The sequence below is a fragment of the Cherax quadricarinatus genome, chromosome 17 (assembly GCF_038502225.1).
Source record: "Cherax quadricarinatus isolate ZL_2023a chromosome 17, ASM3850222v1, whole genome shotgun sequence".
NCBI classification, from domain to species: domain Eukaryota; kingdom Metazoa; phylum Arthropoda; class Malacostraca; order Decapoda; family Parastacidae; genus Cherax; species Cherax quadricarinatus.
Genome location: NC_091308.1, coordinates 11,272,024 through 11,289,564, shown reverse-complemented (window position 1 = coordinate 11,289,564; position 17,541 = coordinate 11,272,024). Strand labels below are relative to the sequence as shown.

The 17,541-nt window shown below is 39.5% G+C and overlaps 1 protein-coding gene across 3 annotated transcripts in view; it reads left to right on the top strand.

Annotated features, from left to right (window-relative positions):
* LOC128686258 (brain tumor protein) overlaps nucleotides 1-16,885 on the top strand; it is a 163,980-nt gene extending 147,095 nt beyond the window's left edge. For all 3 annotated transcript variants that reach the window (XM_070085798.1, XM_070085797.1, XM_070085796.1), the window contains one exon: nucleotides 10,139-16,885. In XM_070085798.1, coding sequence (XP_069941899.1) covers nucleotides 10,139-10,435 — 297 coding nt within the window. In that variant the 3' untranslated portion in view covers nucleotides 10,436-16,885. The remainder of the gene's footprint in view (nucleotides 1-10,138) is intronic.
* The last annotated feature ends 656 nt before the right edge of the window (nucleotides 16,886-17,541 follow it).

The following is a 17,541-nucleotide window of genomic DNA, read 5'->3' as shown; positions in this document are numbered from 1 at the left end:
AGCTATCACTGGGGAATAATGCATGTTGATTTTCCAGGGAGTGAGAGCCTTGCATCTGTGCAGCATAACAATGATACATTAATAGGGCATTCCCACAGTGCACTATGACGACCCCGTTCTCATGTGGGTAGTCCTGGTAGGTCTGTCCATGAGATGTAGGAAATGGTGAAAGGGTTAAGGCAGCATTTTAAAAAAAATAAATAACATAATGTTACAAGAGACAGATATGAAGAATGTATACAAAGCATTCTATAAACATTTATGAAATTGGACTTAACCCTTTTGGTGTTGGTCCCATTATATCATGGCTTTGAAGCCAGTGTTGGTTCTGTAGTGTGATGCCATGAGTTTAGCTCACTCAAATAAGCTGCGAGCGGTAAATTTGGGCCCAGATTGAGAAAATGGGTCTGGTATGTGTGCACCAGATAAAAAAAAAAAAATCCTGCTGAACGCATTGCATTATGAGAGAAAAACGGCGACCATATTTTTGGTTTTAAATAAGTTTTGCAGCACATTTTGTGTGGGTGTTTATAGTTGTATTCTTGTTTTCTTTATCTCATTTAATAGAATGTTAGATATATTACAGAAATAGACATAAATTTGGTTGGTTTTGGGACTGAAATGAGCTTGAAATTGAACTGATGTTCAAGAGTAAACGGATCATGCCACGCATCCAATACATGTCAACTGGTGGGTTTAATGTGTGTTCACAAATTCCCTGATATTATTTATATAATTATTACAATAATGCAGTACTCTGCATAACAGTAAATATGTTGTATGAATAAAAATTAAAAATGGAAAGCAAGCATAATACAAGAGGGGCCTGGAGATGTGACTAATGAACAGAGAAAATTTTATTTTAGTGCCAGGAATGTTTGCATTGTTTATTCTGGACCCTATTTTGAAATTGACCTTACTGGAATTGTGAAATTGGCCAAATTACCAATTTCTGATCACTTTATTAGGTAGTTCAGTTAGATAAATGTGCAGTTTCTTGTACTCAGTTAATAGAATAAAAGGAGTACTAGCAAAATAGCTACAAGTTTGGTTGACTTGAACAATGGAATTGGCTCAAACTAGGGCTCAGTGGGCGAAATTGCCAGTATATAAATATCGCCAAGACCACTAATTTTGTTAGTGTAATTCCGCAAGTTTTCCATCAAATTTCGTACCTTTGGTTTCATTACTTTTTGGAAAAGGATTCTCTTACCATTTCATAAGAATTTTTTTTTTTTTAATTCTTCAACCCCTGAGAGCAAGCTTGCAAGCAGGGGTTTCAACACTGAAAGGGTTAGAAAGGTTATTCCCAAAAGTGGTAAAAAAAAAAAAAAAAAAAAAAAAAGACCTGATGAACCAAAATGTTAATGCTGGCTGCATGGAGTCCAACATAAGAACCACAGCCTGACAGTGATTTGAGGAACTTGTCCAGTTCTCTCTTGAAGAGCACGAGAGGTTTGTTAGTGATTTCCTTTATGCATGGGGGGAGAGTGCTGAAGAGTCTGGGATGTCTCAATATCTCAGTGTACTCATTGCGCCCCTGATTGCTAGTGGAGGTATTTTGCACCGTTTCAAGTCTTGTTTTCATATTGTGATTTTGGTGTTCAGGTTTGGGACCAGTCCCTCAAGGATTTTTCAAGTTTAAATTGTGTACTTGTCTGTGTTTCAAGAAATACAGCTGAAAGTATTTAAAACTTTGCCAGTAATTCTGATGTTTGATTTGAATGTATAAAAGCAGTAAAAGTTCTTGGTACGTTTTCCAGCTCAGTAATCTGCCTTGGAGTAGGCTGTTAGTGAACAGCAGTATTCTAGCCTAGAGAGAACAAGCGACTTGAAGAGTATCATTTGCTCAGCATCTCATTTTAGAAGTTCTAGTTATCCACCTATCATTTTTCTTGCAGTGGAAGATGGTAATTTTGTTGTGAAGCTTGAATGAGAGATCTTCCAACATCAATACTTCCAAGTTTCGCACATAGGACTTTTTGCTCTACTATATGATATGAGTTTGTCCTGTTCTCTGTTAGTCTATATTTCCTCCATTCTGCATAGCAGAACAGTTGAAACCTGTCCTTGTTAAACATTATGTCAGAAGCTAACTGGAGGACTTTATATCCCTTCGTGGAGATTCACTGTCTTTGATGGATGCCATTCATAGAGATTCTGGTGTCATTGGCAAAGGATGTTAGCACTGATTTATGACCTCGTCAATGTCTGATATAAGAATGAGAAACAAGCAAGGCGAGCGCTGTGCCTTGAACAGCTTTTCACTGTGGCAACCTCCAACTTCACTCTGTTTACTACCACTACTATTCTGGGTTCTATTTGTTAAGAAGTTAAATATCCATATGCCTTCTTTTACAGTTATTCCTTTTGCATGATTTTTGCGCATAATCACATCATGATTGCACGTGTTGAGCACTTTTAGCTTGTCTTCCAAAGCATTCAGGATCACAGCATAACAATCTAGCAATTGCGAATGACAGGAGTGACCTGCCTTAAACCGTGCTGCCCTGGATTGTTCAGTTGTGATTCCATGTGATTGGCAGTCTCGCTTCTTAGGATGGATCCATTCAAAGATTTTGATAATATGTATATGAAGTTAGGACTGTTTTATAGTTTTTTTTTTTTTTTTGCAATTGCTTTTCTTCCTCTGTGAAGTGTAGTAGTATAAGTGGTTTTTCAAGGGCTTTGGTATGACAAGTGTCCAGGCTCCTTCTCTATAAGACACTAAATGTCTGGCCCATGGCCAGACATTACCTCAAGTTTACCTTGAGATTATGTTGGGACGCTGTCCCTACTGCCTGGTCCCAGACCAGACTTCCCAGTAGCTGGCCTGATTGATCCGTCTCTAGTACCAACTGCACACACCAGTGTATGTACTATGTTCTGCTGATCAGAAATGACTTAAAGAACTTATATTCCCCAGAACCCCTAAAATAAATATAGTTCCTAGTATCCTCCTAGAGAAAAATCTTTTCAAATGCAAGAGATGTACGAGAGAAATACCTGAAGGATAACTGAAGGACATTTCTGGGAGCTGTTTTCCCTGTGTCCCAGACCAGGCTGCCTGGACAGTTGAGGATTGGTCAACCAGACTCTTGCTGCTAGCAGCATGTAGTCCAATGTATGAACCACAGCCTGGCTAATCAGTTACTGATTTGAACTTGTTCAGCTCCCTCTTGAAGACTGCCAGAGGCTGATAATTCCCAGTGTGAATAGTGAAAGTGCTAGTTGGGGACCTTTGACATTCATGTTCTTTCCTAGTGTAGTCTTTGCACCCCTGCTTTTTAGCTTAGGTATTTTGTGCCATCTGTCGAGTCTGTTGTTGTCACATGGAGTGATTTCGGTTTAGGTTTGAAACCAGTCCCTCCGGATTTTACGAATGTTTATTATTATGTAACCCTCTCGCCAATATTCCAAGGAATATAGTGGAAGGAACTTCAAGCATTTCCAGTAGTTCAGAAGCTTGATTGAGTATATATAAGCAGTGAAAGTTCTCTGTACATTTTCCAGCTCAGCAGTCAATGTACAGCAATATTCCAACCTGGATAAAACAACTTTCTTGAAGAGTATCTTTGGCTTGGCATCTCTTGTCTTGACAGTTCTAGTTATCCAGCCTGTCACTTTCCTTGTGGTGGCAGTATCAACATTGTAATAAAGTTGGTAGAATTACCGACAATATGTAAAGTAAAAGGACACAAGTGCAACTAATGTGACATTTTATTGTGGCAACGTTTCGCTCTCCAGGAGCTTTATCAAGCCATTACAAACAATACATGGACACAGAGGGTATATAAAGGCTCAGAGTGAGGTGCAATACTAGTGAGGTACCATTTCGATGTTCACTAGTGGTGGTAGTAGTAGTAGTGACAAAAGTAATACAATATGGTAGAGCAATTAATTCGTACATGAGTAAAAGGATATAAAAGCTATTACTTGGGTAACATAAAAATAGGTTGGACGAATATAGACTGGAAAGAGGCAGGTTGTTTCAGTGTTCACTCTCTGTAATGTGCTTTGTGTAGTATAACAGGAGAGACTATGTGATGGCAGGGTTTACTGTTTTCAGGAGGATTCTTGCTAAGACTTCGGAGATGGTGAAGCTGCAGTTGTTTTGTTTAATTGTATTCGAAACGGCGATCAGTGCTGATTCGAGGCACTTGCGTCTGCGGAAATTAGTTTCTTTGATCACTAATTGGGCGTCTCATGAAATTCAGAGACGCTCAATTAGTGATCAAAGAAGCTAATTTCCGCAGACACAAGTGCCTCGAATCAGCACTGATCGCTGTTTCGAATACAATTAAACAAAACAACGGTAGCTTCACCATCTCCAAAGTCTTAGCAAGAATCCTCCTGGAAACAGTAAACCCTGCCATCACATAGTCTCTCCTGTTATACTACACAAAGCACATTACAGAGAGTGAACACTGAAACAACCTGCCTCTTTCCAGTCTATATTTGTCCAACCTATTTTATGCTACCCCAAGTAATAGCTTTTATATCCTTTTACTCATGTACGAATTAATTGCTCTACCATATTGTATTACTTTTGTTACTACTACTACTACTACTACTACTACTACTACTACTACTACTACTACTACTACTACTACTACTACTACTACTACTACTACTACTACTACTACTACTACTACTACTACCTACTACTACCACCTACTACTACTACCACCTACTACTACTACTACCACCTACTACTACTACCACCTACTACTACTACCACCTACTACTACTACTACTACTACCACCTACTACTACTACCACCTACTACTACTACTACCACCTACTACTACCACCACCTACTACTACCACCACCTACTACTACTACCACCACCTACTACTACTACCACCACCTACTACTACTACCACCACCTACTACTACCACTACCACCACCACCTACTACTACCACCACCACCTACTACTACCACCTACTACTACTACTACCACCTACTACTACTACCTACTGCTACTACTAACTACTACTACTACCACCGCCACTGCCACTACTAGTGAACATCGAAATGGTACCTCACTAGTATTGCACCTCACTCTGAGCCTTTATATACCCTCTGTGTCCATGTATTGTTTGTAATGGCTTGATAAAGCTCCTGGAGAGCGAAACGTTGCCACAATAAAATGTCACATTAGTTGCACTTGTGTCCTTTTACTTTAGTATCAACATTGTTGTGATCCTTTAATCCAAGATCTTCTGACATTAATTACTTTTAAATCTTGCACATGGGACTTTTGCTTTATTGAATGACACAAGTTTCTGTACGCTGTTGCAGTCTTGATTTCCACTATTCTTCCATAGTGGAGCAATTGAAGCTTGTCCTCGTTAAAAACTGGATTGTAGTCTGAGGTACACTGGAATACTGTTAATATCTGCTGGAAGATTTGCTGTGTCTTCAGTGGATGGGTGCTAGAATGAGAAACAGCATGATCATCCCACTCTTAATTTGTGCTTATTTTCATTGTCTGAGTGTTTTGAAGTTGGTACCCTCTTGTTCTAGGTTGGGCTCATACTTTTCCATAAAATCTGTAATTTGCCATCTCATCACCCTATCAAAGACTATACTGTATGCTATTGGTCTGTAATTTTTTTTTCTAGTTCTACTGCTTCCTTTCTGCAGAGGAGCTATGTTTGCATTCTTGAAGGCTTATGCTATTAGTTCAGTAAAAGCACTCTTGTGTGCTTATGCTATTAGTTCAGTAAAAAAAGCCACCTTTTGTGTGGGTTACATTACACAAAAACTGAACTTAATGTGAAAATGCAATAGGTGGAGTGAACTACATACTTATGGGGAAAATTTGGGTTACATTCCATGCTATTTCTAGTGATTTAACACAGTATAACATAAAGCTAAGCAGTGTAAATGCAGTACAGTAGGGTACCACATTTAGTGGGTTAGATTCTTGACTCCCATCAAAAAGTGAAAATTGCCAGAGTGGAACATAACATTTTTTTACTTTCAAATGAATATAAAAGCCTGATAACATACTTGCACTATCATATATTAAGTGTGGAATAGAATGAGGCCTAAAAGAAAAAGATACAAAAGTAAAATGAATGTACAGTACACACATTAATTGCCTTACAATGTTTTTGTCCTTAGCTTATAGCTAGTGGTGTTCACTTTAGTGTCACTGGTGTAGCACTTAATTTCCTTCAACCCTTTTCCCTTAGAGTTCACGATTTTACTAACTTTGGTGATCCATACCTAGCTTAAATCCTATCTGCCACAGCCATACCTTGCTAATGGAGTCTAATCATTTCTGACTTTGTATTTAAAGTAATAGGCAAAGTTGCCAGAATAAAGACAGAGTGCACAAATGCTGTAAATAGAATGAATCGCCAACAATAAACAGGCACTAGATGCCCTTCCCTGACTCAGCTGTTGAGTGTGTGAAGCTAAAACAGCAGAACAAGTGCCAAACATAATGAACAAAGGACATAATTGACAACCACTGAATTAGTGGAGTGCAATAAAGTGGGGGCCCAACTGTATTGCTGTACTTGTTTTAAATTCTGGTTGTTGGTGCTTAACTCCTTTATTGTGTCCACATTTTTTAAAAAAAAAATGTATTTTTTCTGAAATAGTGGAATCTTTTTCTGAAGGTAATGAGGTCAAACGTATGAAATTTCATAGAAAACTTGCAGAATTACATGGGCGCAAAGTTAGTGATCTCTTCACAATTAACGTATTGGCGATTACGCCCAATTTGAGTTCTGTTTTAAGTCGATTCCATTGCTCCATTTACCAAATTCTTAGCTAGTTCATTAATATGCCTTTCATTCCATTGATTGAACACAAGAAACTGCTTATTCAACTATTTCAACTGCCCTATAAAGTACACAGAAGTCTGTAATTTGACCACTTTTACACAGAAAAATACTAGTTTAAAAATAGTTCATAATAAACATTGTAGTCATTACTAGCTCTGTTCATTAGTCATGTCCCCAGACTTCTCCTATATTACACTTGCCTTCTATTTTGAGTTTTTAATCACACAAAAATATTCTTATTTCTCTATTGGTCATGGTTTAAGTCCTCCCAGTAATTGAACCAGACCAGTTAAAAACCAACAAAACAGATTGGGGTGTGTAGGGGGCCTTACTTATATTTCCACTAACCATACCCCCGGCCGGGATTGAACCCGTGGTCATAGTCTCAAAACTCCAGCCCGTCGCGTTAGCCACTAGACCAGCTAGCCACAATAAGATTCATCCAACTAGGTATATTTCTACACCATAGGAAGGTTAGCACAGGCACCACTGTGACCACAAATGCAAGTTTTTACAGACGAATCTCCAGCTAGCGTGGCCGTAACGAACTCTAGCTCAAGTCCCTTCACTGCCGTCAACATGACTCAAGAAATCGTAATGACACGATTGCAAACGTGCAAATCGTGTCATTACGATTTCTTGAGTTATATTTCCACTAATTTGAGCTCAATTTAAAGTTACTTCCAGTCCTGAAGCAAATCAAAGTTGTCTCTATCGTCTTCCATTCTGTCAAATGGTGCCAAGAAATCGCCAATAAAACCATAAAAACATTGAAGTAAATGCCTCAAAGTTACTATTTTAAACCATACACTGTCAGTTTTGTTTTTCCCATCATACACTACATGGGGGCAGGATTTTTTATACTGTGCATGCATTGCACAGACCCATTCTCTCGTATGTAGGCCAACATTTACTGTTCACAGCTTATCTGAGTGAGCTGAGCTCAAAATGTTTATGTAAGTGATCCTGGCATCAATAATGTAGATCTTTGTAAGGGATATAGAGTGTTAAGTGGCTTGACATCTGTGGACAGGGTCCGTACATTTTTACTGGGCCACAGATGAGGTGGGTGGCTGGGGCTCGTGGGCCGAGGTGGGTGGCTGGGGCTCGTGGGCCGAGGTGGGTGGCTGGGGCTCGTGGGCCGAGGTGGGTGGCTGGGGTCGATGCAGAATTGTTACTCATGGGGGTTCGCAAGTATTATCACATGTTTCTGCTGTGTATTACCCTGCAGAACTTTATGCCAGACGAGTCCAGCCCATGGCTGGGCTCTTGAGAGTAGAAAGACTTGAAACTCATCAAAGGTATACAGCTGACTGCTTAGTCCAGAGTCTACTTCAGTGCAGTGCTTCTTGATGTGTGAGGGGTCCACCTCAGTATATCGAAGGTAGCATGGGACCGCTTGTGTAACTGTTGGTGTTTACCGTTTAACTTCTAGATCTTCGTCATCCTCTTGTATTGTCTGGACTTGACTCTTGACTGAGGGAAAAACCTGTAAAACTATTCGTCACACTAAGCCATAATTTTGCCAGCTTGCATTTATTGGTGATTTGGGCACCTTATCCCATGTAACTTTGATGTGGGGTATTATATTTGCAGTGTTAAACCTGTGCCAGAACTCTGGAACTCCAAGCTCTTATCGTTCATTACTGCAAGGAGTTTCTGCATCACTTGGTGTGTAGATACTCTTAACCCTTTGACTGTCGCAACCCCAAATCCTGAAGTGTCTCCTGGTGTCGCAGAATTTTTGGAAAAAAAAAAAATTTCTTATGAAAGGATAGAATCTTTTCCCGATGGTAATGACACCAAAAGTACGAAATTTGATTGAACACTAACGGAATTATGCTCCCACGAAGTTAGCGATCTTGGCGATGTAATATATACGGCCGAAACAGTCAAAGGGTTAACTATCATAATTACACCTTGATCCAGTGGTTGCATCAGTAATGTTGTATTTGGTGGTTAAAAAAACATTGCATTTGGGTTCAAATCCTGCAACAGCATAGAAAATATCAAGAGTTAGGAGAATCTTGAATACAAGGGTCTTATGCTTTGGGAATAAAATGCTTGAACCAATCAACAAACAAGGCTTCAGTCATCCATACTGACTGATTTGGCCACCAAATAACCAGTACAGCAGTTTTGTCTTTGTTTTAAATCATGGGGATTGTTTGAGCAATTAAAAAAAAAAAAAGTTTGATTCTGAGCTTAGTCACTTGTTGCCGTTGGTATGCATCAACAAGCTGAAACGTTCCTTTGCTACATTAAGTTGAGAAGGACTTTTCTCTTGCTCGTTGATGTAAGTACTAGAGAGCATCTTTCAGTAGTCCTGTCCCATCAGCATTAAACACTTGCCTAGGTGAGTAGCCACCCTGGGAAATAATTTCTTCTAGCTCGGCACATAGTCTCTGCTGCAGTGTGGTCAGCAGAGGCACACTAACTGCTGAACTTTTATTCTATGAAGCCTACTGCACACCCTGAATATTATTAAACCATTTATGGCTACAGCACACTCATTTTTAAACTACTCATCACATTATCTTGAACTGAATGAATTTTTGATTCCTTCACAGAATTGACTCTGGCTACATCCATCATCTGTGCACCACCTTTTTAGCATATGTTACCTCTATTTCCTTCACTAGAGGCATATTTTCACATTTAACTTCTTGGCACCTCCAACATTAATTTCTTTTTCTTAATGATATGGCATGATAAAAAGATCAGAAATGGAATGATAAAACAAGAGAGAGAATAAGAATGACTTGTATGGTATGTGCCCACCAGGCAATTGGTGGTGGGAGGTGGAGGGTTGTTGGTGTAAACAGAGCTAAATCTACCATGAAACAAGAAGCCTAAGGCATGTGGGAGGGGAATTCTCGCCTGTACCACCACGATGGCTGGCCATGTCAGAGCACAAGGTGGAAAAAGGTAGAGCCACTGTGAAAGGTGGTGAACCTTTGAAGTGAAAGAGGAAAAAAAAAATTATTCGTAAACAGGTGGAGGTGCAAAATGTGGTGGTCTGCTGTATATTATAGAGTTAAACCATGTATCTCTGGTTAGCAAAAATTTAGTTTTATAAGTTTAATATGGAAATAAATTTAATATTATGATATTCAGACTGATTTTTGCAGTTATTGCAACAGTGACTTGTTTTGCAAAATAATCATTGTTTTATAAGCCAGGAGCAAGAAGCTGTATTAAGAAGTACATGTATATATAATATACCACATGAAAATAGACATTTTGCAGTGCATTGGAACCTTCCTGTTTTTATAACCCATTTTAATACTACTGCAGTTACATCTTCACTAATCTTTCACTCTTATTCACAGGTTTTCAACTATGAGGGGCAATACCTTCGGCAGATTGGTGGTGAAGGAATTACCAACTACCCAATTGGTGTGGGCATTAACAGCCAGGGCGAAGTTCTTATTGCTGACAACCACAACAACTTCAACCTTACGCTCTTTACTCAAGATGGACAGCTAGTGTCTGCCTATGAGTCTAAGGTGAAGCATGCCCAGTGCTTTGACGTAGCATTGATGGATGATGGCTCAGTTGTCTTAGCCTCCAAAGATTACCGTTTATACGTATACAGGTATCTACAGGTGCCTCCTCCACACATGTGAGATCCTCGGTGCCACTTCTCATCTACAGTCACACTGGTGCACTTTCCAGTCTGGTTGTAATGTGGGAACTTGAACAGCATACATGGTGGAACAAGTGCTGTTACTGCCACAAGGGATGCACCTTGTATTTTGTTTTGCACTGTGACAAGTGTGACAGAAGTGACAGGACACTAATCTCTTGTAAAGACCTCACCTCCCTCCTCACAGCATCAGGTGTTGACATTCTGGGTAGGAGGAAAGGTCCCATGTTGTCACTGTTCCTTCATATAGTCTATTTTTAATACGTGGTTGCAGTTATTTGTACTCCCAGGGGCAGATGCCAAGCCCAAATCTGCCCCCCTAGTCAAAAAGTGGCTGAGGCCTCTTCCGTAGGCTTAGTTGCCAGTTACCAGTGTACTTGGGTATCGGGCAGTTACCATATAATGGGCTTAGATACCTGTTAATACAAGTCGCTATTACATTTATTTATTTTAAATTTTTGTTAAATGTAGGTATTTCTTATTTTATTTTCAATTTTCTCACTACCAATAGTCATGTACATAACTTATTCAATTGGTTTTAAGAGTTTATTTCAAAATTGTCTATTTGTTGCTCTTAGAATCTTAAGTTGTGCCATTAAGGATTTAAGTTTTGTTCCTTGCATAACCTGCTCATGGTATCTTGTTTTGGTTTTGTTTAAGTTTCCTTTATTTTCATATTTATGTGCTTTTCATATTTATGTGCAGTAATTTATTAATGTTGAAATTTGGGAGTGGAGCAGCACAGACAAGCAGTAGTAACTGCACCCAGTGGCCCTCCTCTACCCTGTAGTGGTAGTCTATCTCGGGTGCGGCTCCGTACCTTTTAGCCGCAGTTGAACTCGCCCATTATTGTTCTATTGCATTTGTTAGTTGTAAGGAATTGTGCATGAGAGCTAGAGAAAAGTTGTGCATGAGGGGCGGGTAGTAGGGAGTCCGGTAAGCTTGTGGATACCGGGAGCTCTACCCGTCAGCCAGTCTCCCAATACTTTGGGGTCGGTAACAAACAGTGTGGCCAGGAAACAGTCATATAGAAGCCGGCCTGTTGGCCAATTCCATGGCTCAGTCGGAGCCAACAGTTTTATTTATCAGTCTGTTTTTTTTTTCTTTTTATGTATATGAGAAAGATTTTAGTTTCATTTTATTGAAGGCTGGAAAATTTGTTCCTTTTTACAGGTATTCCATTAGTCAGAATGGAGACATTCATTGTTTTAAAGCAGGTCAATATTATTGACACGTTACATGTTGAGCCATCCAAAAGTTTGCTATTCACTTGTTATACCCTTTTCACACTGTTTGCTTAGGAATATATATCAAAATTAGTTACTGGTGTTTCTAGAGATGTTTAACCTGACCAGATTTTCTTTTATAAATTTTTCCCAAGTGTGACAATCAAAGTCAGAGGAAGCTAATGCCTGATATGTTTATCTTTGTAGTTGCAAGGGAAGATAACTTTTGTGAAACAACAAACACATAAGAAAAAACTGGGGGCCAAATTAAATTACAGGTGATACTATAACTTTGGTGATGTTTTCTACAGTTGACAAGTTAGAATATGAATTAACAACTGTGTGAACTCTTGAAACACATATGTAGAACAGAAATCAAATTCTGTCCTTGTAGTAATGAAGCACTACAGCCACAACAGGTACCTGCCAGCCACATCCTAAGAGTCTGGCTTCATTGGCCGGCACTCGTAGGTCCTGTCATTGTGGTGTAAACCGGATTAATATGCCCTTATTGCCCTTACCTGTTGATATTTATCTAGACTAGCTCACTATGTTAGGTAGAAGTTGAGTACCATTGTTGTAATCTATTCCCTGTCTTGCCTTTTTTGTATCTGCTTTCAAGTAGTGTAATACAAAGCTCAACCTGTTGTAACCCTATCTAGGATGGCTGATAATAACTAAACCAACTTGTGACCTTTTCCCAAGATCATGCCTTACCAGTGTTGTGCGGTGTTGTAGTTCTTAAGGTCGTGATTGTGTTGTGATTGTGCCACACACACCTCTGCTTCAGGCAGGTATGGAGCTTCTATACTGACCACAGGTTGCAGGTTCCTGGCACAAAGTCTTATTGTTTAATGTTACTGTGGTAACACGTTAAAGGGCACAAGTGTAATTTAGAATTGGTGGAATTCTGCAACCGATAGGTCTGATGTGTAGACTGAACGATACCGCAGAATCACATTTTGTTATATAAACACGGTTGTTCATTTTCAGTGTTCAGTAATTGGCCATAAGGAGTGGTAGTACTATGCTGGATAAAACTAAGCTTGTTTAACTGTTGAAACTCTTCATTCACTGGCGTTATATTTTTTTTTATGTACTAGCCATTTACTCACATTTAAAAAGTTAAAGCTTCCTGGGTAGTATAGTGGAAATAATTTGTTGTCTTGTTTTGTCACAAACGGGAAGCAGTTTGCTTTGTACCTGGTTGTTATCCTACACCTGGCATATTAGACGTGGGCTGTTAGTGAAATGTCGGCTTGTACTTAATTGTTCATCATCACTCTGTATGGCATAATAAGAGGTGTTGACAGCACATACACGGCCTTTTATGGTAATGCTTGCTTCCCAATACAGTGACTGATGGATCAACATCTGTGTTAGGTAGCACATGAGCATTTAATGTTACCTTCCAAATTCTTGTAGCCAATCACTGTGTTGCAAGGGAGCACTGAATGGCTTGGACAATACATATCTCTTGTTGATACTACTGTGTAGACACTAGTGGAGCTGTCAGGTCCCTCCAGCTACCTGGGTCCCTCAGTAGACTAGTCAGGGCTCAGCTAACCAACCAGTCTGGTTTTGCTGGGTCCGTCCTGGTGGCATAAGGCATCAATGGTGCGGGGCTAGTAGTTGCCCTCTACACATCACAGTCCTGGTGACTGAGCTGGTACCACCTTTGAATATGTAGGTAGCTACTTTTAGTGATTGTCATGAAGACACTTCCAGGATGTGTGACCATGTGTGGTTGGGCAGTTGCTTGCCACTTATAGTTAGTGCTCGCTGTGCTGTGTAGATCAACAACCCATAGGTTAAGGCGGACTTAGTGTAGTACTGAGGGGGGCTTCCCCTTCGTCTTTCACTCTCGGACTGTCCCTGTCGGTCCAGATGAAATGCCACAGTCCTTCTGGCAGATGCACAAAAGTTACCTGGCAAATTACCTACAAGGTATTTGTTGATTTTTGCAGCCAACATTCCAGTTGTTGACTCTTGAAATGTTTATCCTTCCTTAGTGCCACAGCCCATGCCTGGAGCCACATTTCATCTGTGACCTCTTAAGTCACAATACATCAGTGATAAATTGGGACACTATAACAAAGTTTGATAATTTCTTCACTTACATTGGCCTTTCTGAAGCATGACTTCGTTCGTATCTACTTAAAAAAAAGTTCCAAAGTCTATTTTTTCACCTTTCTACAGTCCAAAAGAATATGTAGTGTTTGGGCGGGCGGTGGGTTGGTGAGCCCGCGGGCCCAGACGGAGGGGGTAGGGCGGCCACCAGTATTATGCCTTGCACCGTCTTGACCCGCCCTGCGCCCCTCTGCTTTTCTACTAACGTTAAGAATATCATAACCCATTTCTCTGCTGTTGACACGTTGACTACTTACCAAGAGATGAAACATTCCACTATTTTTGCTGTTTTTCTATCTGTTTGTATCATGTTACTTTTGTAGTAGCGCTGCTTGTAGATTGGGCCCTGGGCTGGGCGTGGGTGTAAGCTATTGTCTGTAACTTTACTCACTGCCCAGTCCCCTGCATGCCCACCAGATGTGTGTTGCTATTTTTGCTATATGAACCTCTTCTGTTCACAAAGCAGTAGTTAATCATTATTGTGCCTAGTCCAAAGCATCAGGAAACAAAGTGTCATGACCAGAACCCAGAGACAGGACGAGCAAGTCCCCCTCTTAAAAGTGTTACATTAATCAAAATGTGTACTTAAAAGTGGGTCACTAAGCCAGGGAGGCTTTAGTCAGAGCTGATTATAATCCCGGAAGTTTGCTGTGCTCGTCCTGACTTTGCTACCCCTGAACCAGGCCAGGGCGGTGCCAGTAACTACTGTGTACAGTGTTTATGGCAGCTTTGTAGAGATCTGTGTTTGTAACCATGTTGATATTGTTTAAGGTCCAAGTGTGTCAATTACAGTCATACATAACTCATGTTACCCACTTAATGGTCCCGTAGTATGCAAATGCATTATATATTCATATAACCATGTCTAACACAAGAAAAAATATGCCATGTCTGTCAGTTGTTCAAAAAGTTTTCCTTTTATTTTGGTATAAGAGAGCTGTTACAGAATCAATACTGGACTTGTTTTAACCTCTTGTTAACCTAATATTGTAGTAAGGTGGGCCACGGGGAGTGTTAATTTACCTATAGTAAAAGCACAGTAGGGTGAGCTGTTCTTAATTCTAGATTGTTTTTGGCAGTTAATATTTAATTATATATTTTTGTTTGTTTTTTGTTAATATTTGTCAAATGCCATATGGTATAAACTGTCCTCTCCACAATGCACCCTAAAGTGCTCTGAGACCAAGCAATAATTGCTTGGATTTGTTGGTCTTCCAAGATGTTGGCTGGGGAAGAGTGAAGCACCAGCTCCAGATCAGTAAGAACATAGCGTCCCCCCTGGCCCACCTTCGTTGTTGATGTGTTAAGATGCACCTTTGCTGCAGGACTATTTGGTGATGCGTTGAGGCACTCGGTCCTCCTGGCACCGTCAGAAACACCTACGTTATGCTCCCATCACTTTTAATCTCATGTCTTAGGAAGTTGTATTGCTGCTCTTCAGCAACAAGAAACTATCCAATGCCTTTCCTTGACCCCTCCTTTCATTTAGCAAATATATACCCTGAAATATATCTGTCCAAATGTTACCAAATTGAATCTCCTTTCAGCAAATTGATTTTTAAAGAATTACCCCAAAACTTATAATATATTTTTTCTGGAGAACTCTGTAGGGTTTAGGTCTTTAGATATTTATTCCACCTTTGTTCCCTATCCCAGATTATTGGTGCCGAATGTAATTTTTTTTCTGTTAATTAACCTGCTGGCCCTTTGTTGATTATATATTAATTCTACTTGCCAACAAAGCAGGCTGGTAAAGGGACCATTCCAAGCTAATTGATAGTGGTGTCTCTTATATTCATACCAAGAGTTGCTGGTTAGTTAGGCCAGTGCTAAGGAATTGATCCTAGAATCTCTGTGGTCTACAAACATGGCATACACAAAGTAGGGAGTGTGTACAAATTTTAAGTGTTTATTTTTCTAAATTTCTTAAGTCTCTAATAGGATATATTGACATTACCCTGTTTCTATTGCTCCTAGTTCTTATGGGTATGTACATACACTATGGTCACTTTCACTATGTTTAGTTTATTACCAAAGATGATTAAGCAAAACTTCTAAACAGATCTGAAAAATGTGTAATAAGTTATATAAATGGAAGCTGATATAGTTTGTAGTCATTCATCCCCCATCCCCACACATCTTAGCTTCCCCCATATCCTTAGCCCCCACCCACCCACCCACTCATATATCCTCACCAAATCCACAGCTTTTGACCCTCCTTTCCCACACAGTCCTCCCTAAGTTCCCCATTTGCTGCTATCCCACACACAATCCTATTCCCCCCACAATCCTATTCCCCCCCACACAATCCTATTCCCCCCACTCACACATGCACACCACACCACACACTCACATGCATGCTCCTATGTATGTGTGCATATTCCCTTTATCCCCACATTTCACCCCTTACCCCAACTCTTCCCCCCCCCCTTCCTTATCCCCACATTTCACCCCTTACCCAAACTCTCCCCCCCCCCCTTCCTTATCCCCACTCATTTCCCTCCATCTCAACACCATCCTTCTACCAGCTTGTACACTGTATTTATCTTTTCTTGCTTTTAATGTTCAAATAACATATGTTCAGCTTAGGGTATATTACAACATTTTAAAATTTCTAAAAAATGTAAAACTCGTTAAAATGCTTGAAGAAAGATAAAAAAAAAAATTTTGTTTTGCAATCTCAGCAGAAAATTATGCTTGGAAATTTGTGCTAATTTCGTTTAAAATTGTTTAAAGGAAAAAATTACACTAGTATATAATGAATTTATAACAATTTGAGACGACAAACTGAATCAGCTTTCATTTTGTGATTCACCAGGTTTAGTATTTGTACCTTTGTTGTCATTTTATATACTGGAATGGCCCCATGAATTTTTGTTGTCCAAGAAATGATCATATTCTGCTATCCAAATCATACTCTTAAGGATTTTTTATTTAATTTTTTATTTTTATTCTTAATATTCCTTCACGAAGAAATATTTAGAAAGATTTTATCGTCTTTCATGGCGCAAGTTTTGTTGAATGCTGTAATGGCTAACCTAGAGAATTTCAATAAAGTATTTTGTTTGACTGTACCAATGTTTTTCTTCACCCTTAGCAAATTAAACTTATCCCTTTGGAAAAAAAAAAAAAAAATTCAATGAAGGTCGATGCTGGTGGATGGATTTTTATCTATAGCATTGGAGGCCCCACCCCTTTATTATTATTTTTATTTATTATTATTATTATTTTTATTAGGAAACAGCCTAATTGCCTCATATTTTCCATGACTTGTATAACCCTTTATTTGGTCTTTACTTTTCAACCTTAAATTTTTCTGCATAGCCCATCAGTTTTTCATACTATCCCCTCAAGGAAGGTTCCTTGATGTTAGTGAGGAGCTCTTGATTTAAGGAATTAGATCTGTGCTCCAGTTCCCCGAATTAAGCCTGAATGCCTTCCACATCCCCCCCCCCCCCCCAGGCGCTGTATAATCCTCCGGGTTTAGCGCTCCCCCCTTGATTATAATAATAATTTTCATACTATCAAATGTTTGGAAATGGCTATATTATTATTATTATTATAATCAAGGGGGAAGCCCTAAACCCGTAGGATTATACAGCGGGAAATGGCTATAAATGTAATACAAATGGAACAAATAGAGATCACTTACAGCCTCCATAGAGCCAATAAAGCATTCAAAATGGGAATGCCTTAGTCTTAAATATGTACTCACTGGAGTGGAGGAGAG